Genomic DNA, 25,550 nt, shown 5'->3' with positions numbered 1-25,550 from the left:
CATCCTGTGGGGTAATCTGTGATGATTGCCCCTGACTAAGTGCAGGAGATGGGGGAACCAGTGCTGCCTTAGCCAAAAGGGAGTCACCAGCAAGATGTCAGGCTGATCCTGCTGAATCTTTAGTAGGACCTGTTGGAGAAGAGGCAAAGGGGGGGGGGGGGGGACATGCATACAGAAACATCCCCTTCCAAGAGAATTACAGAATGTCCACCTTCCAGGCCAAGAGATGTGGAACCCTGGCACAAAATTTTAGAAGTTGTCTGTTCATGGGGGTGGTAAAAAGATCTAGCCGAGGCATACCCCAACAATGGATCAGGTCTACAAACACATCCCTGTGTAACATCTTTTCGTGGGATTGGGTCATGGACCTGCTTAATGAGCCTGCCACCACATTCTGAGATAAGGGAAGGTAAACTGCCTGAAAGGAAACTTGACTTTGTAAGGCTAAGGCTTTGTTCCCCCCTTCTTCTTGCTGTACCAAAGAGCAGTAGTGTTGTCTGTGAACCACCTCAGCACTCCTGGAGTTAGCTTGGGTTTGAAGATTTGTAGGGTAAAAATAAAGGCCCTCATTTCTTTTACGCTGATATGTTCCTTCGTCTGTTTTGAAGACCAAACATCTCTGACCCACCAGGATTGAAGAGTCGCACACCATCCTGTGTCTGAAATGTCTAACTTTAGAGAGGGGAGGGGTGGCTGCAGGGGAAGATCAGGGTTTTTGGTCACCTGAAGGATCCACCAATCCAACTTCTTTTTTATGCAAGGTACGAGTGGAATCATGAAATCAAGAGGATGGGAGTTCTGCATCCAAACTGTCATTAGGAACCACTGAATTTTCCTCGTGCAACTTGGTCAATGGGAGCATGGGGATTGTAGATGCCATGGGCCCCAGGAGGTATAGGAAGTCACTGGCCGTCAGAGATTGAAGGGGCAAAATGCTCTGGAAGAAGGAGTGAGGAACAGCTCCTTTAATGTGGAGAGTGAAGCTAGCATCTTGTTTGTTTGGATCCTGCAGCCCAGAAAAATGTGATCTTGCAGAGGGATCAGACAGGACTTCTGATAGTTTATAGTGAAGCCTAGACTCTCCAGAATGGCTCTCCTGAAGTACGTCTGAGGATTGGGCTTGGATTAGGTCATTTAGGTAAAGGAAGATCTAAATTACCTGCAATCTGCAGAATGCTATGACTGGAGCCAAGCATTTTGTGAAGACCCTTGGTGCTGTAGAGAGACCAAAGGGCAAAGTACAAAAGTGAAAATGTGAGGAAGCAACTGTAAATCATAAAAATTTCCTGAACTGAGGGTGACTGGAGAAGTGAAGATAAGCATTGTCTTTGATGTCTAAAGACACCATGAACACTTGGGGACAAATGAGAAGGAGAGGGCAGAGTCAAAATTTGAGAGGAGGGTACTTTCAGAAGGGTGTTTAAATGGAAGTGTCCAGGATGGGTCTCCAGGGGCCATCCTTCCTGGGGACCAAAAACATCCTAGAATAGAAACCTTTCCTCTTGTTGTGAGGAAGGACCTCCTGAATCGTCCCCTGAGAAAAAAGATCTGAAATTACCTGAGAGAAGAATATCAATTGATCTTTTGGTGGTTGTGGGATGCCTCTGAAGGAGGGGTAAGTTTCCCAATCATGAACTAGCCTCTCTGGATGATGGAGAGGGCCTGCGAGTCCTGGGTGATCCAATTCAAAGGAGAGAGAGAGAGAGAAACAGATGAAGGAACAGGGAAGTGGATGGCCCTGGAGGCAGATTGTCACAGACTACCAGGCTTAGGTTGAGACTGAAAAGGCTGTTTTTGAGCAGGAATGGATGTGGTAGATTTAAAAGAAGCTAGTTTCCCAGGGACTCGCTTACTTGTAGCGAAAGAAGGCAAGACAAGTTCTCTCACAAAGTCAGTCTTTGCTGGATAGTTCCTTTGGAACCTGGGGATAGGAGAAATGGGGATATGCTTAAAATCCTGTAGCTCCTTACCTTTTTCCTGTAATGATTTGAACAGGTCTGCAACCAGGCTACCAAATAAGGTTTTATTATCTTGGGGGGGGGGGGGGGTCCATCAATTTGGCCTTGAAGTCATTAGGTAAGGGTTGTGGCCTGAGCCAAGAACATCTCCTTAGGATTGACCCAGAGGCCACTGCCCCAGCTGAGGCATCTACTAACTGCACTTGGAGTGCCTAGTTTCCTGGGCAGAGGAGATGAGGATGGCTGCCACTTTTGCCTTGACATGAGAGTCCAGGAGGTCTGAAAATAGCTTTCCTGCATCTGAAAGGAGATCCAGGGAGTACTTGGTCATGTGGATCTGGTAATCAATTGCCCAAAGCCCAGAGTGGCAGAGGTGTAAACCTTTTTTCCCCAGTCTCTCCATAACCTCTCTCTTTATCACAGGGCAGTAAGGAGATGGAAGGTAGTAACCTGAAAGCCTTTTCAGCTGAAACTAAAATTCTAGCTCGATCTGCAGACAGAGCTTTGAACAGGAACTTGGAGCCCTCTTTTGTATGTCTGAGACTTGAGAATAGTCTCACTTGAAAAAGTGTTACATTTTCAGGACAGTTTCTCCAAATGAACTATCCTCCCCAGGGGAACCTGCACCATTAGATTCCTCTTCTGGGGAGGCATACTCAAGGGGGGAAGCTATATGGGTGGAGTAGGCCAAAGAATATTCCTCTTCATCTGAAGAGGTATCTGCAGCTGTCCTCTATAAGGCAGTGGAAGGAGAGAAGGCCTGCAGAGACAGAGGAAGGTGAGGACTGGCACAGGGCCCTAAAGGCACTGAAAAGGATTTGTGAGAAAGCCTGTCAATCAGGAATTTGCTCTTGTGGAGCAGGAACAACATGCTTGGTCTATTTTTTTCTTTTTAGGGGCTTCCATGTGGTGAAAGGTGAAGGGCCCGACATCGGCCTACATTCCACTATGTCTGTCAGCACATCCTCATGCACAGTGATTTAGGTGACGCCGCATGGACCTTCGGAAATAATGAGCAGTGGTTCCCCCTTTTCGCCCAAGTCAGACACCTGCACTTCCGTCACAGATGTGCTGGCAAGCTCCCTTTGGGGCTTTCCCCTGTGGTACCTGCTGAAGGGACATCCACCTCCTCCAGTACGGCCTCTTGGCCTACATCGGCCTCGGGAGAGACGCATGGAAGAGAAGGTGCAGCTGAAAGATCAGGCTGAGATTTCTTGGCCTTTTTCACTTGGGGGGGGGGGGGGTTCATCTGAAGGACCTGACATCACCTCCATCTCCTGTGCCAGACACTTGAGGCATTGGTTCTCTAAATAGAGTTAGAGCAATGCTAAACAGCTGCTAAGAGTTTTTGAGATGAATGACTTGCAGATAGAGCAAGCAGAGTGATCGTGGCCTGGGCTTAGAAAGAACATGCAGAGGTCATGGGCATCTTTATGTGGAATCTTGTCTTCCACACTGACACTTGCCCTTCCTAGCTGGCATGAAATCACCCAATAAACAAGCAGCAGCAAGGAATTTAAGAACCCCACCCCCACCCCAACAGGGTACTTATCTTGACTAAGGTTCACAACTGATCTGGCAAGAGAACGTCTGGAGCAGGCAATCAGACAGGCAGCAGAAAAGTTCTGAGGTTGGTGCATGCTGATGTCTGCTTTATACCAGATGCCTCTTTATGACTGACATACGTGAGATGATGTGCCACGTTCCACATACCTCGCAGTAGCATGTAGCTTTTTGTATACGAGTCGGATGTATGAGTCAGCTGGAGGCAGACTCCCTAACGTGATGAATACTGCAGCATATGAATAGACGGACATCTAATATGCAAAGGAGGTCAGACCTTGTACCCCCCTCCCCAGTTTGTTGGCATACCAGATCACAGTGGTATTGTCTGTGAAAACTTTGAGGGGAACGGGGTGGAAAAAGGAATGAGAAGCTTGCAAAGTCAGAAGCAAAGCTCTCATCTCTTTTATGTTGATATGATCTGACCTCTGATGAGGAGGACAAAAACCCTTGGCCTTTACAGAGCCATAACACCCCCACACCAAGTCTGAGGCATCCGTGAACAGTTCCTGAGAAGGAATTGCAGCCTGAAAGGGAAGCCCTGGATTGAGAAAGAGTTATGGAATCCAGAACTGAAACTCCAGTTTGAGACCAGAGAATAAAGGAACAGGGGAATCCAGATGGTGGCAGTATCGAAGCTACACTCATTTGAGGTACCACTGTAGCTTCCTCATATTGAGCCTTCAGAGAGGAAGCATGGGAAGAGTGGACGCCATAAAACATAGAACCCTGAGAAATTCCCTGGCTGTTAAGGGAGCACAGAGGAAGGAGAGACTGGAAAAAGGTTGTCAGAGACAAAACTCTGGGAGCCAGAAGAGAAGCCAACAGAGAAATAGTCCGAGGCCTGCACCCCAGAAAAATATGATTCTGGGAGGGTGTCAGAACAGATTTCTTCAGATTTATGGTGAACCTCAGACTTTGTAAAACACAAGTAGTAAAGTGGAGATCCCGAACAGATTGCTGGGAGGAGGAGCCTGAATGAGCAGATCATCCGGATAGGAGAAAACCTGTATTCCTCGAATGAGGCATTTGGTTAATAACCTTGGGACAGTAGAAAAGCCAAAGAGCAAAGCAGAGAACTGAAAATGAGAGGAACAAACAGATGATGATTGGAGATGTGAAAGTATGCATCTTTGAAGTCCAGAGAAACCAAAAAGGCCTGGGAAGATGGAGATGAAACAAGGTCTGAAGAGACAGCATCTGGAAGGATGGGACCTTGAGAAAGGTGTTGCGTAAAGAAAGATGTAGAACTGGTCTCCAGCCACCCTCCTTCCGAGGGGCCAGAAACATTCTGGAGTAAAATCCCTTTCTCACTTGGATGGGTGAACAGGTTAAATGGTGCCCTGACTCAAAGGGACTGTAAAACCTGTGGGAAATGAGGAAGCTATTCCAGAGGAGGTTGTGGAATGCCTAAATAAAGAGGGGGGGGGTTCTAAACCATGAAAACACCCCTGACGAATGATGGGCAGCACCCAGGTTCAGAGGTGATCTGATGCCAACTTGTAAGAGAAGGAGAAAGGCTGAGAGATATGGGGGACCTGGACGAGGTGATGAGGAGGCCTAATATCAAATGGAAACAAGCTTGCCCCAAAAAAAAGGCTTCTGAGATGGAGTCTGAGTAGATTTGGCAGGAGGAATACACCTATACCCCTTCTTACTCTTGGGTGGGGGTCGAGTCTGCCTACGGACAAAGGCAGACTTAGAAGGGTAATTCAACTGGAATTTGGGGATGGGGAGCAAAAATATGCAAGGCCTTACCTTTATTCTAACGGAACTTAATCAACAGCAGTTGTCCCAAAGATATTTTTGTTATCCAGAGGACATCCAAAAGTTTGGCTTTAATATCATCAAATAAAGCCTGCAGAAGTAACCAAAGAATAATGCCTCGGAGAACCAAAAGTGGCAACCCTGGAAGAGGCATCAGCTGCAACTTTATGCAGTGATGCGTGACCTGGGAAGAGGACCCAAGCAAGGAAACACCTGAAGCCTTCCCATCAGAAAAAAGAAGGTCACAGTCCACAGCTACCTGAAAAAAATTAGAGCCAAAACATATCTGGCCGTGTGGGCTTGGTAATTAATGGCCCTAAAAGACAAGGTGGCAGCAGTGTATACCCAACCTTTCCATAGCTCGAATGCCCTTATTTGAAGAAAGGAGTTTAGTGGATGGCAATAGCTTAGAAGGCTTATCAGATGAAACTGAAGCCACCGAAGGATCAGCAGAAGGGCACTTCTACAAGGTGTCTGAGGAATGCAAACTTTTGTATAACATGTCAGGTTTCTTAGGAGCTGGGGTTAAGAATCAACTGCCACACAGATAGCAGAAAAGATGTCCAAAAGGGTTACCAAACAGAAGGAACAGCAGACGGCTTAGGAGATGTCATTTGTAAAAGCTCATAATACCTTTTTTGAATGTTAGAGACTTGGGAGCGATCCCATTTAAAGTACTCCATCATATGAGCAATAGTATCCTCAAAGTGTAAATATTCCATGGGTGAGTCTGTGCTCAGGGAAGCCTCTCCTCTGAATCTTAGTCTTGAGGGAAAGGAATTTGAGAGGAGTAAAAGTACAGTTGCATACACTCACCATAAATGTAGACGTTAGAGTGTATTCACTGTTTCCTCAGAGAAGTCCCCACCAGAGACTTCCTGGAGGCAGACACCTGGACATCTGTTCACACTTTCACCAAGCATTACCACCTGCCTATCTTCTCCAAATCCAGGGCAGGCTTTGCCACTGCAGTCTTACAGGGCATCCTAGCCAGCCCCTACTCTCCTTGACTGCCTCCACCCTTTTTTCTCAGCTTTGGGAATCAACCCAAATGTGATGTCTGCAACAGTGAAACACAAAGAACATAGTAGAGTTGTGCACACTTACCATAAATGTAGATGTTAGAGTGTATTCACTGTTGTAGTCCTAGTTTCCCTCCCTCCACCCCCTCTTTTTTCTCTCTCTGTCTCTACTTACAAGGTTTTCTCTCTCTCTCTCTCTCTACTTACAAGGATCATTTTAGTGTTTACTTTCTACTGGTGGGGTTTTTCCACCATAACCTGGCTCCCACTTGGGGGGATCCTGACAGGGCAAGAAAAACTGATGTAATGACGTCAGCTGCCTTACTTTATACTACTGACGACTTGACGTCAGTCCTGAAGCGACAGCAACCGACACAGAAATACTAAGCCTCTGGTATTCGGGCCAGCCGAGGGCTACCCTGGCAGGGATAACCCAAATGTGATGACTGCAACAGTGAAACACTAAGAACATCTAGGGATTCCTTCCCAGAGTCCAAGTCTCTTTTGAGGAATCCAACTCCCTAGGCCTCTTAACAGGAGTGGAGAACCAGGAAGGTGCAGGGACTGACACCTCCTGAGGAGGCTTCAAGGGGAATCAAAGCACTGAACAGACTCAGAGTAAAATCCTACCATTCACGCTGGGGATCTTTAAATAACAAGAGGTAACATCCATCAGAAGGACTCTGTGGTTCAGACCCTTAGCAGGATTCGATAAATCACAATAGGAATCTCTTCCCACACTAAAATCTGATAAATCCCCATCAGTTCCTTTGAAATAATCAGCAGAGCTTCCTCCTCAATGACCAGAACAGACGTTAGAAAAACCTTCAAGGACGTGCAAGAAACTAGTTACATGTCAGCCTCCAATGGGGTTATGGTACAGAAACCCAAGGCAGGCACCAGACAGTCTACGGCGACATATGGGGGGAGGCCGGACAGCAAAAGAAACAGGTGTAGTCTTTTTAGACGTCTTGGCAGATGGCTGACCCTCAGGATGGGAGGATTCCACCAAAGCACCCTGACCCAAAAGCTTAAGTCATTAGTTCTCAAAGCATATGGATAAGGAAGATAAGAGACTACGTTGTGCTTTGGGGACAAAAGCTTGACAGATGGAACACTGTTTATGGTCACAGGAAGTACTTAAGTAAAAAGACACTCGTCTTACCTGTCTTTATGAGGAACCTGCCTCCCATCCTGACATTTCCCTTCTTGGATGACATGAATACAAGTACAGTACAATAATGAAAAAAAGGTAGAAAAGAAACCTCAAAGGGGTACTTATCTGAAGACAGCTTGGTAACCAGTACAACAGAAGGGCATTCAGACAGATGTTCAATAATGGTATTCAGACTGGTGGCAAAGAAGTTCTGAGTGTCTACGTCTGTACTTCACCTTTATGCCCTATGCCTTAATGTGGGGAGCACATGTGTGATGTACAGCGCCTATAAGATCAGGAGATCTCTTGTGTTAAGAATACTGCAACAATGACATGGAAGGATATATTACAGTTTCATGAGGGATTTCTGAAGAGGCCCAGCACAGTACATCTTCCAGTGTTTTAGCACTGTTACTTGAGGGTATGTATACATCCATCATTCACACTGGAAGAGAAGCATTTCTAAAGAACAGTCTGGCAGGGGGCACAGAAGGTCCGCCTGTACTTTATGTTTGTCATTTTCCCAAACACACAGGCTGAAGGAAATGGTACTGGTTTAGGGGCATCCAGAACCACAGAGTCAAATTATCCCTTCTGGACATTGATACCGCCACAGCTTTCCATTCCTTTATTCTACAAAGAGTTTTGATCAACTGAGACTTCCTATGTGGTAAAAGAGAGCACTGTGCCATTAGTGCCCATGCCACCACTGGATATGTATAATCCAAATCATCTCACTCAGTTTCGAAAGGGTCAGAGTCCCTCTTTTGCTTGAGAAAAATGACCCTCAACAAAGAGGTGATCTGCAGTACACAAAAATATCTTCCGTCAGGAAAACCCATTTCTAGGGAATATAGTCTGGGAGGGTCACAGAAGGCCTGCCTATATCCAAGGGTCCAGGTAACTGCAGGGAAGCTTGGTGGTCAGACATCCTATGCTTGGACTTTTGGGCCCTCCTGAAAGGGACACCAGCCATGGAGGCCTGGACCTTGGGAAAGGGGTCCCAGACCTCCACCTTTCATGGAGAGAACTCTTCCTTACCAGAATCATGCATCATTCTATGTTCATCTTTTTTTAAAAAAGAGGAACAGGGCTTTGGCAAAAGATGCCAGTGTAGCAGCATCTGATACAAATTCCAAAATAGGATCTTTGGCTTGGTGGGACATGCCTTGATTAACATGGCATCCTTCAGAGGAGCTGTGTTGGAAGCTTTCGGTAAACAAGGTGCATGTGCATGCTAGGAGGAGAGACGAGAGAATTTCCAGATTCTCAAGCTATATAATATACTTCAAGACTTCAAGTTATGCTTTTCTAAAAATGAAATAAAAAAAAATAAAACCCCTTGCACCCCACCAAATTATACAAAACAAATCCATTGTCGCGAAACAGTGATGAAAATAAAATTTTCCTAATTCCCCTAAAAGGGCTCCACCAGATTGTAGAGCACAGAGCACTGCAGTTAAATGAACCTCAAAATTTGATATTTGGTAAAGAGACAGATGATTAAACAATCCTCAATGAAGCCCAAGTATAAAAGGTGAGTGCCTTTGTGGAGGAAATGAAGATAATACTGCAGATAAATACAGAGTGATGATAACAGCAAAACAGGATGTAGCAAAGTAACACATGGCACCTTAAACTGAACACAAAGAAATGCTAAATTGTGCATCACCAGGGAAAACAGAGTTAGAACAAACACTGCATAATGGAGGAGGACAGAATCTCTACGGGTGTTTACAGACAAACCTTTGTGTAGTTATTCTGAATTTTATTTATTTCAGATTTGTTAACTGGAACGTTGAACTGGCATAAGATCAATTATTACCTGGGCCAAGCGATAAATATGGTTACAATTTGAAATCACAACCAAGATATTTAATGACATTAAATACATTAACAGAACTGTATATAAGATTGACATAGACAAGATGGTGCATGAACAGGCTAATCAGTAAGAAACACAAAAAATAAAAATGACAATCCACTTAACTCCAGCATATAAATAGCATCACAAATGTAAAGTAAACCATAAAACAAGATGATAAAAGCTACAGCAATCAAGGGCTGCACGGTCAGAAAAGCGAAAAAAGGAGCTGCTATAGCATTTCTGTACAAATAACTGGAAATACACCCACTTGGGGTACTGTGTAAAGGTCTGGAGATTACTTTCTGTGAGGGCATTAAAAGCACTGATGCTGTCTGGAGGACTGTCAGCACAAAATACAGTTGTGTACACTTATCACAAATGTAGATGTTAGAGTGTATTCACTGTTGCAGTCATTACATTTGGGTAATCCTGCTGGCAGGTTGCCCTCAGTCGGCCTGAATTCCAAAGTCCTGGGTCCTGCGTCGGCTGCTGTCGCCCCTTCCCTGACGTCAGGGGTATAAAAAATGTGGCCGATGCCATTTTCTTTAGTTTTTCTTGACCCAGATGTCAGGTGCCCCCTAAAAGGGTAGCCAAAATTTATATATATATAAATACATGCACCAGTATAAACTTTACCTTCCTCTACAAGCAAATACACCACATAGGTTGTATAAATCAAAGAAGGAAAGATAGGTTCCATCAGAAGAAAGGGGGGTGGCGGGTGGGTAACCTGGACTGCAACAGTGAATACACTCGAACATCTGCATTTATGGTAAGTGTACACAACTGCTGAAGTGGCTGCAGCTCTGGCTGAATTTTCCCTAATGCCCTTGGGCACTGGCTTGCCATGGTATAAGTAGCAGAAACAAATGCAGTGGCCTAACCACTTTGAAAAAGTCTGCTTTGAGATAGCCTTTCCTTGTGATCCTGCAGCATATGCCACTAGTAATTGCTCTGTCTTTCTGAAAGCTTTGGTTCTGTCCAAGTAGAATCTAAGCTGTCTGTGTATGTCCAAAGAATGCAGAATTCTCTCCCCTTGTTCTGTGGATTTGGATAAAAAGTTGGCAGATGAATAGTAAGAGCCACACTGGACACCACCTTAGGCATAAATGTTGGGTTTGTCCTCAGAGAGACCCTGTCTGGATAAAAAATGATAAAAGGTTCCACAGCCATGAGTGCCTGTAGCTCTGAAACTCGTCTTGCAGAAGTTATTGCTAGGAGCAGAGCTGTTTTCCAAGATAAAAACTTTATATCAGCAGTAGCAGCTGGCTGAAAAGGAGGCAGGGTGAGTTTTTCCAAGACATAGTCGAGGTCCCATGCAGGCATTGGTGATCTCCTTGGAGGCCTTACATTTTTGGCTCCTCTGAGGTACTGCTTTAATAAGGGATGAGAAAGGATTGGTGGCTCTGTATTGTAATGAGCCAAAATGGCAGAGACATGAATTTTAATAGATGAAAAAGAAAGGCCTTTGCCCAGCATCTCAGTTAAGTATTGCAAAATCTGAGGAATATTTGGCACAGATGTATCAGTTCCTTTGTGCCTGGTTCAAAGCAGAGAATCTCTTCCATTTTCCAGCATAAGATTTTCTAGTACTAGGCCTTCTGGCTTCCAAAATGACATCCATCACAGCTTTACTGAGAGGTGTGTTTTGTATGACTACATTACCCGCCATGCTGCCAGGTTTAAAGTCCTGAGTTGGCTGTGCAGGATCTGATTGTTTTGCTGGGACAGTAGATGAGGTATTTGAGGTAAGGTCCAAGCTGGGCATTGAGACAAGTTCCTTAGTATTGGATACCAGTACTGGCGGGGCCAGTCTGGTGCAATCAGTATCATCTTTGGCTTCTCCTGTCTGACCTTAGGAGTACCTTGGGGAGGAAAGGCAGTGGTGGAAAGGCATATACTGATAGTTTTTTTCCAGCTGAAAGATAGGGCGTCCACTTTCCATGCTTGTCTGTGATAAATCCTTGTGCAGAATCTTTTTAGTTGGTAGTTGTGAGAGGAGGTGAACAGATCTATGTCCGGGCATCCCCATTTCCTTGTTATCATGCAGAAGACTTGTGGATCCAGCTGCCACTCGTGGGGATCCATGAGGTTTCTGCTTAGTTCGTCTGCCAGAGTATTTTTCCTTCCTGGCAGGAATTGTGCTTGTAGATGTACTTGGTAAGTCAATGCTGTGTCCCACAAAGTCATGGCTAGTCTGCATAGGGGGTAAGAATGTGTGCCCCTTTGGTTGTTTATATACCACATGACCGTGGTGTTGTCTGTCTTTATCAGCAGTTGTCCCGGATGAAGTAGATCCTTGAAGGCTGTCAGGGCATTTTGAACAGCTAGCATCACTTTTTGATTGATATGTAGATGCGTTTGGTTTGAGGTCCATGGTCCATGTGCCCTGAATGCATCTTCCTGCCATGTGGGCCCCCCAGGCATAATCTGATGCATCCGTTGTTAGTGTCTGCCTGGCTGGGGGTAATGTGAATGGCTGTCCCTTGTTTTGGTGACAAGCCTTTGCCCACCATCGGAACTCCTGTTGCATGCAGGGAATGAGAGTAATCATAGTTTCCAGGCTGTGGCAATGTTGAGTCCAAACACTTTTTAGGTACCATTGAAGTTTCCTCATATGCAGTCTTGCATATGGAATTAGTAGGATGCAGAATGCCATGAAGCCCAAAGCCTGCAGAATTTTTCTTGCAGATAACTGGGCCTTTGTTACCAACATTTTGAAATAGGTAGTCAGTTGCCTTTGTTTGTCTGGCGTGAAATAAGCTATCTGGGCAGTTGTATTTAAGCTTGCACCCAGGAATATTATCTCTTGTGAGGGTACTAGTTTTGATTTCTTTTCGCTGACTGTGTACCCTAGGCATGTTAGAAGTCTTTTCACAAACGCCAGATGCTATAGAAGAATGTCCTTGTTCTCTGCCTGAATTAGACAGTCGTCCAAGTAAGGTTATATTTGTATTCCTCTGTCTGCAGAATGCAATTACTGGTGCCAGGCACTTTGTAAAGACCCTGGGCGCAGTAGATAAGCCAAAGGGCAGTGCAGAGAATTGGTAATGCATTGAGCCAGCCTTGAATCTGAGGTATCTTCTGCATATTTGTCTGATTGGGATATGCAGGTATGCCTCTTTTAGGTCTAAAGTCACAAGCCAAGCGTTCTTGCCCAGCATGGGCAGAAGCTGCTGCAAAGTCAACATCTTGAATTTTGGTATATCCATGAATGTGTTCAGAATAGATAGGTCCAATACTGGCCTCCAGGCCTTGTCCTTTCTGGGTACCAAGAACAGTCTTGAGTAAAATCCTTGTCCCTGCTCTTGCTCTGGTACTAGTTGAATGGCCCCCATGTCCATGAGGGATGAGACTTGTTTTTGTGCCTTTGCACATTGATTTTTTGGCAGATCTGGCCAGCCGTTTGCCTTTGGCAGGGTATGGAAATGGAACTTGTAGCCTTGTGACACGATATTTAGAACCCACTTGTCCTGGGTTATGATGTGCCAATTTTGAGAAAAAAGTGCTAATTTTCCCCCTAAGGGTGCTGCCAGGAGATAAGTGCTTGGTGCAGGCAGGGGGAAGATATTGGGACTGTTTCCTGTATGGTTGTGATTTGTCTTCTCCAACTTTGGAGATAGAAGCACCCCCATTGCTTTGACCTGTATGAACCTTGCGGCTGGGATCTGCCTCTCGGGCATCTGGATCTGCCCCTTTGAGATCTGTTTGACACAGGAAAGGACCAATTATTTGTTGGCCAGTGCCTACTAAACCTAGATGGCTGTACTTGTAAAAAATCTTTGACAGTTTATTTTTATTTATTTATTTTATTTGTTTAACCAGGATAGTCCATTGGGCTCGAAGAACCCGTTTTCAATTGAGTCCTGGGGAGAAAAGCTCCACATACAGATTAAACAAAGATGAGGATATACATGTACATTACTTGGGGTTAAACATTGAGAAAAAGCTCCACATACAGATTACACAAACGTGAGGATATACATATACATTTGATGGGGTTAAACATTGTACTGTTTATGTAATTAAACATGCAGAGACAGCTAAAACACAGGTAATAAGAGTAACAATATATCTATAATTTTTTTTTTTTTTTTTTTTTTTTTTTTTTGAGCAGAGTTAGAGTAGAATACAGGTAGGCCATGAGTAATGCTGCAGTTTGCATATATTTAGCTATGTCCTCCATTTTCTTTAACACCTCTTCTGCCTTAACACCAAACAAGGTATCCTGCTGTAAAGGTGCATCTAATAATTTAACTTTGACATGATCAGGCAGATTTTGTTCCTTTAACCAAGGATGCCTCCTAATTACAGAACCTGTAACTGCGGCCCTGCAGGAGGCCTCCAAAGAATCAAAACCACATTGCAAAGTATGCTTTCCAACTTGTTCAGCTGCATGCAATCAATCCTGCATTTCCTTGTTTTCTGCACATTCAGAGTTTAACAACATTTTCTGTTTAAGCAATGCCATGACATGTTGCTGATATCTGAGCATATGAAACTGACAGTTTAAGGCCCTTATAGCCAAGGTAGCAGACGTGTAAACCTTTTTTCCCCATCTATCCAGTGCCCTAGAATCTCTGTCAGAGGGGTAAGGGTTTTTTGCAGCGGAAGCCTTAACTCCTTTGGGACCCTGTGAAATAGTTTCTGGGTCTGCAGCAGGGTTTTTAAAAAGGAATTTATGAGAGTCAGGAACCTTGTAATATGTCAGGCTTAACAGGAGCTGCAGGTAAGGAGTCCGGGGTAAGACTAGACTCCGAAAACACCATCTACAATGTCTAACACATGTAGAATGGCTAGTGGCCTCTGCTGAGGTAGTAAAAGTAAATCCCTGAACCTCTTTTTAGATTCTGAAAAATCTTGGCTCTCCCAGTGGAAATGCTCCCTCATGTTATGCAAGGTTTCCCCAAAAGAATAGTCCTCTGGAGAAGAAGCTGAAGGAATAGATTCTTCAGCATCAGAATCCTCATAGGGGGGAAGAGAATATTCTTGATCAGAAGAGAAATCAGAAGAAATGGAAACCTGATCTAAAGATTCATAGCCGGTCTCTTGCCTAGGCCTCTTTTCAGGAGGGGGATGGGAACCCCTGATCAAGGTAATCAAGTCTTCAGCCATTTTGAGCATCTGTCTTTTGGGCATAGAGGCCTGACCACATGGCTCTTGAGTTTGTTTCTTTGCTTTAGAAGGTGCTTTAGTCTTTGCCTTTGAAGCTGAAGTCGGTTTAATGTAAAGATGTTTAGGTCTGAATACACCCTCAGAAGCCGGTGCCTGCTCAGCGGCTCTGGACCCATCTGAAGGAATAGTATCCGAGGTTCCAATACCTTGAGTTTCCAGCAGCATGGCTGACTCCATGTGGGAGTCAGTAGCGGCCTGCGACTCTAAAGTAGCGGCCGTCAGGGGCTGCGAAAGCGCCTCACTGAGAACCAGCAAACCGGCGACTGGCTTAGGAGAAGCTTTGTCGTCGGTTTTGGGCCTCGGTTGTCTATCTCTCTCCTTTTCTTTGCATTTTTTGTGAACTCCTGTAGTCGGATGGTTATCCGACGACATTTCTGGATAATTAAACCGGCGTCCAAAATAGTTTAAAGCAAAATCATACCGACGCTTAATAGTGCGTTGGTTATATCTAGCACAAAACCGACAACCTGAAACGTTGTGATCAGGGCCTAGGCAAGGAATACAGTAAGAATGAAAATCCTTATGAGGCATTTGCTTTCCACAAGAAATACAATTATTTACTTTTTCTGACATCGGTCTGGAGCAAGAAAAAAGTTTCCCCAACGGGGTACTTAGCTTTATTGAAGACTTCGGATCTAAAACTCGAACACGAAAATCTCAGGAGTCGGCCGACCAGCACTTGTGAACTGCTTCGGGCACCGCGCAGCAAGAAAGACTAAAGAAAATGGCGGCCGCATCTTTTATACTCCTGACGTCAAGGAAGGGGCGACAGTAGCCGATGCAGGACCCAGGACTTTGGAATTGCAACAGTGAAACACGACGAACATCCCAAGTTCAGAGTCTTAAAAGGAAAAGATAATGCAGTGCAACAAGAATTAAGAAACAAAGATGGAGACAGACTTAAAATTTTACAAAAGGAAATCAGTAAGGTACAGGAACAGGGAGTAAAATTTAGTAAGATGACTTTGGCATATGTCACTCAGGTACATGTACAGAAATTCCTCCCCTTAAGACCTGTAGATGCATGCAGCAGCCTCCCACAAGTCACTATGGGATCAGCAATAATAGGTTGGTCAGCCGAAGCTAAACTACAAAAGGAGAAGCACGCTAAGCACAAGTCAGATTAATGGTGTAAGAAGAGTAGACTATGTGGACCATCCTTGTAAATTAAAACAACTAGCCTATAAATGTGCTATACCAGTTTTTGCTCAGGACAAATGACTGCCCAACCCACCCCAACCCATGTAAAGAAAGGTTTGAGCAAAAAAAAGGAAAAAAGACTGGTTGGGACTTAAAAACATTTAATGCGAAAACAAGTTCAAGGCAATCTCATGAATGACCTCTTGCCAAACACAATTTAAAACCTAAAGCAACACCAACAAATACACAGCCAGTTTTCAACTAAATTTTGCTGCACATGTTTGCAACACTGAAGCTCCATTGTACCACAAATTTAGATGCTAAAGTACAGTAATGTTTCTAAACTGTTGCATTAATAGCATGCCTACAAGACATCACTGACTCTGCCACCTTGTGTCTTTAGTACGACTGTGTTTCAGTGTTATGTAATGTATTGTGTGAGTTGGTGGTATGTTTTTGTTTTTTTCTCTCTTCCTCACTGTTGTACAATCATGGAGTTTATATATATATATATATATATATATATATATATATATAAAATTTTGGGGGGTGTGGATGGCTTGCCCCCCCAAATCAGGAGGTGATGGGGGGCTTGCCACCCTGTCAAAAAGATTTTTTGTTTATATGTTTTTTTTGCCTCGCCCTTTTCCAGTATATAATTTGCGAAGAATGGTGAGCCAAAAGACACTGCTTCATATTCAAGTAAGTAAACCTGCATTAACAGTACCCAGCTGAAAGACAGCTTAGTTTTGCACCCATCCACCCACACCACAAGCAGCAGCTCACCTTATGGATGGCTTCAAAGTAAGGTACAAAGAGGTCTGTGTCATAGTTGGACATCTTATTCTGCAGGATAGAGACCAACCTCTCGAGTCCCATTCCAGTATCAATGCTCTTCTTAGCAAGCGGTTTCAAACTGCCGTCAGACTCCCTAAATACAAAACAAAAATTCTGCAATAAGAATGCATTTACATAACCTGCGAAAGCAAGAAAAAACAGACATGTCATGGTAATATGAAATATTCACAAGGCACTTAAGGATACAAGAGAAACTAAATTCAAGCATAGGGTTGCATTTCAACAGAAGACAAAAAAAACAGAACGTGCTACCAAAGTGCATCACTTGCATAATCACAAGTAAATCATTAAGCAGCAGCTGGAAAAAAGAAGTTATGTACTTACGATAACATTCCATCTGTGTTGTCCATCTTCATTTATCCTTGACCCGTGGGTTCAGTTCCGATCGGAAAGTACAGTTTTGTACCTACCATAAATGTAGATGTTCGAGTGTTCACCCTACTGCAGTCATCACACTTGGGTTATCCTGCTGTCAGGCGGTCCCGCAGTCGGCCCGAATTCCAAAGTCTTGGTCCGGCTTCGGTTGCTGTCGCTTCTTCCCTGACGTCAGTGCATCAGGGGTATACAAGAGGCATCCAACGCCATTTTCTTCAGTTTTTCTTGCCCCAGATGTAAAAGGTAGGCAATATATATATATATATATATATATATATATATATATATATATACATATGGCTATATAAAAATAAAACAAAACCCTTAGGTACAAGCAAATACACCACAGAGGTAGTATAGGATAAAGTGGTAGAGATAAGTTCAGCTAGTTCAGAGGGGATGGAGAGAGGGTAACCTGGACTGCAGCAGGGTGAACACTCGAACATCTACATTTATGTTATGTACAAAACTATACTATGTTCATCGTGTTACCCTGCTGCAGTCATTACACTTGGGTTGAATCCCAAAGCTAAGGAGGGGAGGTGGAGTCAAACAGGGTTAGAAGAAGCTAGTAGGCCCTGCAAAACTGCAGTGGCAAAACCAGCTCTAGTCTTAGAGTAAAGAGGCAAGTGATAGTGTCTGGTGAAGGTGTGCACTGAACTCCAAGTAGCAGCTTCCAGAATATCCTTGGTTGGCACTCCCCTTGAGAAAGGTTGCTGATGTAGCTGTAAGCCCTGGTGGAGTGGGACCAAATGTTAGCAGGTACTGGTTTCCCATGATGTGTGTAGCAGAAACGTATGCAATGTCCTATCCATTTAGAAATGGTCTGTTTTGAGATAGCTTTTCCTTGTGATCCTGTAGCATAGGCTACAAAGAGGATCCTGTAGCATAGGCTACAAAGAGCTGGTAAGTTTTTCTAAAAGCCTTAGTTTTATCCAAGTAGTAACGTAATTGCCTGCGAATGTCCAAAGAGTGCAGGAGTCTTTCTCCTTTGTTCTGGGGATTTGGGAAGAAGATGGGCAAGTGAATGGTTTGGTTTAGGGCCACACTGGATACCACCTTTAGCATAAAGGAAGGATTAGTTCGTAGAGAAACTCTGTCTTGATGAAAAATGAGGAAAGGTTCCACTGCCATTAGTGCCTGTAGCTCTGATACTCTTCTAGCTGAGGTTATTGCTAGTAGTAGGGCAGTTTTCCATGAAAGAAATTTTAAATCAGTTGAAAAAGCTGGTTCAAAGGGCGGCAGAGTAAGCTTTTCCAGGACAAAGTTGAGATCCCAAGTAGGTGTTGGAGCTCTCCTTGGCGGTCTTAAGTTCTTAGCCCCTCTGAGGTACTGTCTTAGGAGTGGATGTGAAAATAAAGGAGGATCCGTGCTGTAATGAGCTGAAATTGCTGAAGCGTGGATCTTAATAGATGAAAAGGAAAGTCCTTTGTGTAACATCTCAGTTAAATATTGTAGAATCTGAGGAATGTTCGGCTCCAGGGGATTTAGGCCTTTAGCCTGGTTCCAGGAGCAAAATCTTTTCCATTTGTCTGAATAGGTTTTCCTGGTGTTGAGCCTCCTGGTCTCCAGAATGACGTCCATAACAGGTTTGGATAAAGGTGTTGGCTGGTTGTTTAGGTAATTTGCCATGCAGCCAGGTTTAAAAGTCTTGAGCTGGCTGTGTAGAATCAGACTGTCTCACTGGGTGAGCAGGTGAGGCATTTGTGGCAAAATCCATGGTGGGCCCTGGGCCATGTTCCTTAAAATTGGGTACCAAAGTTGGTGTGGCCAGTCTGGTGCAACGAGAATCATTTGTGGCCTCTCTACTCTGACTTTCAGCAGTACCTTTGCTAGAAGAGGCAGTGGAGGGAAGGCACATACTGTTAAATGTTTTCCAACTGAATGAGAGAGCGTCCACTTTCCAAGCTAGTGGATGGAAGGTCCTTGTGCAAAATTTTTGAAGTTGGTGGTTGTGGGGGCTTGCAAACAGATCTATGTCTGGGCGTCCCCATTTTTGAGCTATCATTGCAAATACTTGTGGATCTAGTTTCCATTCGTTTGGATCCATGATGTTTCTGCTTAGGTCGTCTGCCAATGTGTTTTTCTTTCCTGGCAGGAATTGTGCTTGTAATTGAACCTGGTAAGACAGTGCAGTTTTCCACAAGGTCATTGCTTGCCTGCATAGAAGGAAGGAATGTGTGCCCCCTTGCTTGTTTATGTACCACATAACTGTGGTGTTGTCTGTCCTTATTAGTAGTTGTCCTGGGTGTATAAGGTCCTTGAAAGCTGTTAGGGCATTCTGCATTGCTAGCATTTCTTTTTGATTGATATGCAGGTGTCTCTGATCGGTAGTCCATTTGCCCTGAATGCACTGTCCTGCCATGTGTGCTCTCCAGGCATAGTCCGATTCATCTGTTGTCATAGTTTGCCTGGCTGTGGGTAAGGTGAAAGGCTGACCCTTGTTGAGGTGACATGCCTGTGCCCACCATAGAAACTCCTGTTGAAGGCAGGGAATGAGTGGAATCATTGTTTCCAAGCTGTGGCTGTGCTGAGTCCATACACTTTTCAGGTACCATTGTAATTTCCTCATATGCAGTTTTGCAAATGGTATTAGTAGTATGCAAGATGCCATGAATCCCAAGGCCTGCAGAATTTTTCTTGCAGGAGTTGGGTCTTTGTTGCTATTATTTTGAAATATTGAAACAGCTGTCGTTGTTTGTCTGGCGTGGGATAAGCCATCTGGGCCGTTGTATTCAAGCTGGCACCCAGGAATGTTATGCTTTCTGAGGGCACTAGTTTTGATTTCTTTTCGTATACTGTGTACCCTAGGCAACTTAGAAGGTGTTTGACAAATGCCAGATGCTGTAAAAGAATGTCCTTGCTTTCTGTTTGAATAAGACAGTCGTCCAGGTATGGGTATATTTGAATTCCTCTTTGTCTGCAGTATGCAATTACTGGTGCCAGGCATTTTGTGAAGACCCTGGGCGCAGTAGATAAGCCAAAGGGCAGTGCAGAGAATTGATAATGCATTGAACCTGCAATGAAGCGGAGGTATCTTCTGCAATTTTGTCTGATAGGGACTTGCAGGTATGCCTCCTTGAGGTCCAAAGTGACTAGCCAAGCATTTTTGCCCAGCATGGGAAGAAGCTCCTGTAGTGTTAGCATCTTGAATTTTGGTACTTGCAGATAGGCGTTCAGAATTGAAAGATCCAGAATGGTCTCCATGCTTTGTCCTTTCTTGGAACTAGGAAGAGTCTTGAGTAAAATCATTGTCCCTGCTCCTGTGTAGGTACCTGTTGAATGGCTCTCATGTTCATGAGAGCTGTAATTTGTTTTTGTGCCTCTGCCCACTGATTTGGTGGCAGGTTTGGCATTCCTTTGATCCTTGTTAAGGTATGAAAGTGGAATCTGTATCCTTGAGAGTCAATGTTTAGAACCCATGTGTCTTTTGTGATGATGTGCCAGTTGTCTGCAAAAAATGCTAGTGTTCCTCCCAATGGTGTTGCCAGGAGAGATTTGCTTGGTAGTTTGAGGACAGAGTCATTGTGTCTGCCTTCTGCTAGCTTGGGGCCTGTCTTCTCCTCCTTTCTGGGTAGCAGAACCCCATTGGCGAGGTTTGTAAGGGCCCTTTGACTGACCTCTGCCCCTTGGGCGTCTGTATTTGCCCCTCTGTGATCTGTCTGAAGCTGGAAAGGACCAATTTTTTGTTGGCCAATTTCTGCTGAAGCGAGCGGGTTGTACCTGCAAGAAATCCTTGTCCGTTTGCATAGATTTAGCCTTATCCTCCATTTTCTTTAAAACCTCTTCTGCTTTGACACCAAATAATACATCCTGTTGTAAAGGTGCATCTAATAATTTTGCTTTAACATGGTCAGGGAGGGTTTGCTCTTTTGACCAAGCATGTCTACGAATGACTGAGCCAAAAACAGCTGCTCTACAGGAAGCTTCCAGTGAATCAAATCCGCATTGTAAAGTATGCTTGCCCACCTGTTCAGTTGCATGCAACAGATCCTGCATTTCCTTGAATTCAGGCTGTTCTGAGTGTGTGCTCATTTTTTGTTTTAACTGAGACATCAGGAATTGTTGATATTTCAACATGTGAAACTGGCAATTTAATGCTCTCATAGCCAGAGTTGCAGAGGTGTATATTTTCTTTCCCCATCTATCTAGGGCTCTGGAATCTCTTTCAGAAGGCACAGGATTTTTAGCCATAGACGCCTTTGCTCCCTTAGGACCCTGGGATATGGTTTCTGGGTCAGCTACAGGGCTTTTATAAAGGAATTTGTGTGAGTCAGGTACTTTGTAGTATCTGTCCGGTTTGGCTGGAGCAGGAGGTACAGAGTCTGGATTTAAACTAGACTCTAAGTAGACATCATCCACAATATCTAAAACAGGAGGGATAGCAAGAGGTCTGTGCTGGGGTAATAAAAGGAACTCTCGGAGCCTTTTCTTAGAATCTGAGTAATCCTGGCCTTCCCAGTGGAAATGTTCCCTCATGGTATGTAATGTTTCCCCAAAGGAGTAGTCTTCAGGGGGAGATGCTGAGGGAATACAGTCTTCAACATCAGAATCCTCATCAGGTGGAAAAGTGTAATCCTGTTCCTCAGAAGAATCTGAGGATAGAGAAATCTGGTCAGTGGATGCATAATCCTCCTCTTGTCTTGGTCTTTTAGCAGGAGGAGGATGGGAACGCCTGATAAGGGTAATTAAATCTTCAGCCATCTTAAGCATCTGTTTCTTAGGCATGGGGCCTTGACCTGTAGATTGATGAACAGTTTTCTTAGGTTTTAAAGGAGTTTTAAGCTTAGCATAAGATTTAATGGTGAGTGTAGTCGGTCTGAAGACACCTTCTGCAACCAAAGGTGTTTCCTCTGCAGCGGTGTCTAAATCTGCTCCGGTGTCGGTAGATTGCTGCGTCGGCCTAGCAGACTCTGCTTGGGAGTCGGCAACTGACTGGGGTTCCAGCTCTGCGGTCATCAGGGGCTGCGTAGGCGCCTCACTGAAAACCGGAGAACCAGCGACAGGCTCAGCTGAGGCCTCGGGGTCTGGCTTATTCCTAGGCTGCCTGTCCTTATCCTTGCATTTTTTATGAATTGCGGTCATCGGCTGCTCTGACGGCATGATATAATTGAATTTCCTACCAAAGTAATGCCGTGCGAAGTCAAAACGGCGTTTGATAGTGCATTTATTAAACCTACTACAAAATCGACAACCTGTGACATCGTGGTCTGGGCCTAGGCAAGGAATACAATAGGAATGGAAGTCCTTATGAGGTATTTGCTTCCCACAAGAAATGCAATTGTTAACTTTTTCTGACATCGGACTGAGGCAAGAAAATGTTCCCCAATGGGGTACTTAGCTTTATTGAAGACTTCGGACAAATTCAAATCGAAAATCTCAGATGTCGGCCAACCGGCACTTGCGAACTGCTTCTGCTTCGGGCACTGCGCGACAAGAAAGACTGAAGAAAATGGCGTTGGATGCCTCTTACATACCCCTGATGCACTGACGTCAGGGAAGAAGCGACAGCAACCGACGTCAGACCAAGACTTTGGACTTCGGGCCGACTGCGGGACCGCCTGACGGCAGGATAACCCAAGTGTGATGACTGCAGCAGGGTAACACGATGAACATCTGACTGCCATTACTACAGCCCGGGAGGACCAAAAACTCTCAGGCTTAAGTCCTACCAGGAAAGCTCCTCACCAAATTATCTCAGATCGAGTTTGCAGATAGAAAAAGACAAATTATATTCCTAATAATACCTTAATGGAGACCATATCTGGCATCGTAGGTGAAAAAAATTCATACCTATTCTCATAAATCATTCCACCAAGAGGTCTGAAAGGAAAGGGGATGGAGGGTGGGGAGTCGAGGATAAATGAAGATGGACAACACAGATGGAACATTATGGTAAGTACATAACTTCTTTAGCTGATGTCAATCTTCATTTATTCATTGACCTGTGGAACAGAGTCCCCAGCTACCTTAGATTATGGGAGGACTCATGGAAGGACATTCCTGAACATCATAGAACCAAATGGTTCTCTTCCCCTAGAGACCAAACCAAATTTGTAATGAGTAATAAAGGTATGAGGGGTAGCCCATATCGCTGTCGCACAAATCAAGTCCATGGAAGCGTGAGAATGGAACACTGCTAATGTAGCGACTGCTCTGGTAGTGTGTGCCTTAACAGACTCAGGTAGCTCAACTTTTCCCTTGTTGTATATAAAAAAAATAAAATCTTTCAACCATCTAAATAAAGTGACTTTGGTGACCGACTTGCCCATTTTAGTACTTGCAAAGGAAACAGCTGATCCGACTTTCTTATGTCTATTGTTTTATGAAGATACAATCTTAGTTGTCTATGAACATCTAGAAAAAACAGTTAGTACTCTCCTTTGTTTGAATAATTGGGGAAAAAAATATTCCATTTGGAAATGGTCTGTTTTGAGATCACCTTTCCTTGAGATGCTGTAGCATAGGATACAAAAAGCTGGTCAGATTTTCTGAAAACCTTAGTTTTATCCAAGTAGTAACGTAGCTGCCTGTGAATGTCCAAGGAATGCAGGAGTCTTTCTCCTTTGTTCTGTGGGTTTGGAAAGAAGGTAGGTAAATGGATGGCTTGATTTAGAGCCCACTTGATACCACCTTAGGCATAAAAGAGGGGTTAGTTCATAGAGAAACTCTGTCTTGATGGAAAATGAGGAATGGCTCTACTGCCATTAGTGCCTGAAGCTCTGAGACTCTTCTGGCACTAACTTAATGTGACTCTGAATACAAGCTGTGTAAATAGTTGCTAATCAGTATCTGCATTAATTTGTGTAAAATAACTTCATGACTGCCTCACAGAATCTGTAATCAACGTAGACACTGAATACAAGCTTAGTCGCTAAACTGCATTTGCTTTGTGTTGTGTAAATTAGATTCTTGTCTGCCTCACAGTATTCTATAACCAATGTACTAGCTGTGTAGGTTGTCGCTGAACTGTTACTGCATTAATTGGGGAAAGATAATTTCATTACAGCCTCATAGTATCTCTAGGTAATATAGGAACTAAACACAAGCTGTATAGATAGTCGCTAAACTATCGCTACTTTATTTGATGTAATATAACGCCATGACTGCTTGACTGTGTTTACCTTTTGTCTCTTGGTTATCTTAGCTTATTCGCACTTTGCATTTAATTTGAATACAATAACCTTCTGAATGCCTGACACTGTCTCTTACATTACTTATGCCATTCTAATGCTTACACCACTCTTCTTTCCCTGTTTTTTTTCTATTTTTACAGCTTGGGCCCCTGCCCACCCTGCCCTAACCTGCTGAATATAAGCTCCTGTGCTGTCTGACTGAAAGCCTACTCCACGAACTTAACTGGAAATTGTAAGGCCTTCTGTTCCCTGAGTCCTCCCTCCACAAGATTACAAGAAAGTATGTGTACTGTTGTAGCTCTGCACTTTAATAGTTGGTACTACTAGGTCGCAGTACGCTTCCCTGCCAGACTAGCCAGCAGCCACTACCTCCTACTGCACTCTCTATTTGTTCCCCTTTCCTCCAGTACCTCCCCTTCTTCAGTCCTCTACCACCTTTCCTCTGCTCTCCCCCTCTCTGCTGCCCTGAACTCTCAGCCTTCCCTTCCTTTACTCAGCCCTCCTCTACTCCCTGTCTGAAGTCTTTTCCTCTCCCTCTGTCCTTCTCCTTAGCATTTTTCACTCTATCCCAATTTCTCTGCTCATCTCAGTACCCTCCCTCCGCTCCTTCTCCTACATTTCTTACCTTCACAACTCTGATAAACCTGTTAAACTTACCTTCTAAATACTCTCTTGTAACTGATTGTCTTCTGCTTTTCTCACCTCCTCTGGCTCTTCCTGCTCCGTTAAGCCCTTCGGGCTCACTCCGCCCCTACCCTGCCCCCAAATCCCACCCCCAACGCTTCCACATTTATACATCACTAGCTCCTCCCTACATTCTTTTCCACCTATTAGACTCTTTCCCTCCCCCCTCTACTTCCTACTTTAATTAACCAATCTAAACCCTGCTTTCTTTTCTCCAACCTCTCCCTCTCCACCCACTTCTCACTACACTTAACCCTACACTCTCCTCTCCTACTTGATATCTTCCTTCCACTCTTCTTTCATTTCTCTCCTAACTCGCACTTTTCCAACTACATCTTTTCTACATCCTTTTCCCCACCCATTTCAAACATGTTCTCCCAAACTCTCATTTCCTCAGACTTGCCTTCTCTCTTCTCATTTGTCTTCTTCCTCTCTATCACACTACATCTTACTGCTCAATAACTCACCCTTACCTGGCTACTTTTCACTCCCTCACTTTCTCCCACCCACATCCTCCTACACTCACTCACTTCCACTCCATTTCCCTGCCTTATCCCAATAAACCTACTACACCTCTTCCATATCAAAATATTCTCCTCCTCTACAAAAATCCTCGCTCTTACATTTCCACCAACCCCAAACAACTTCTTACTCTCCAAACCTAAAAGACTTAAAGTTTTCCCATATAATTTCCTAGCCTTATCTGGAGACATCCACCCTAATCCTGGCCCCTGCTTCAGTACTAACAACTCCTTCCCTCCTTCTCCCTCCTCCCACACTTCAAATACACCTCTCCCTCCCACTACTCCTAAAACCTCTCCTACCACCCTTAAGGTCTTCACTATTAAC

At 44.2% G+C, this 25,550-nt stretch overlaps 1 protein-coding gene across 1 annotated transcript in view; it reads right to left on the bottom strand.

The window, feature by feature from the left end:
* Nucleotides 1-25,550, bottom strand: part of LOC122808571 (alanine--tRNA ligase, cytoplasmic-like) — an 859,981-nt gene that overhangs the window by 694,010 nt on the left and 140,421 nt on the right. The window contains exon 3 of the mRNA XM_044079527.1: nt 16,435-16,579. Within this exon, the coding sequence (XP_043935462.1) occupies nt 16,435-16,579 (145 nt within the window). The remainder of the gene's footprint in view (nt 1-16,434; nt 16,580-25,550) is intronic.

The sequence above is a fragment of the Protopterus annectens genome, chromosome 8.part0 (assembly GCF_019279795.1).
Source record: "Protopterus annectens isolate FY-2018-M chromosome 8.part0, PAN1.0, whole genome shotgun sequence".
In the NCBI taxonomy this organism is placed as follows: domain Eukaryota; kingdom Metazoa; phylum Chordata; order Ceratodontiformes; family Protopteridae; genus Protopterus; species Protopterus annectens.
This window is presented reverse-complemented; position numbering and strand designations above follow the sequence as displayed.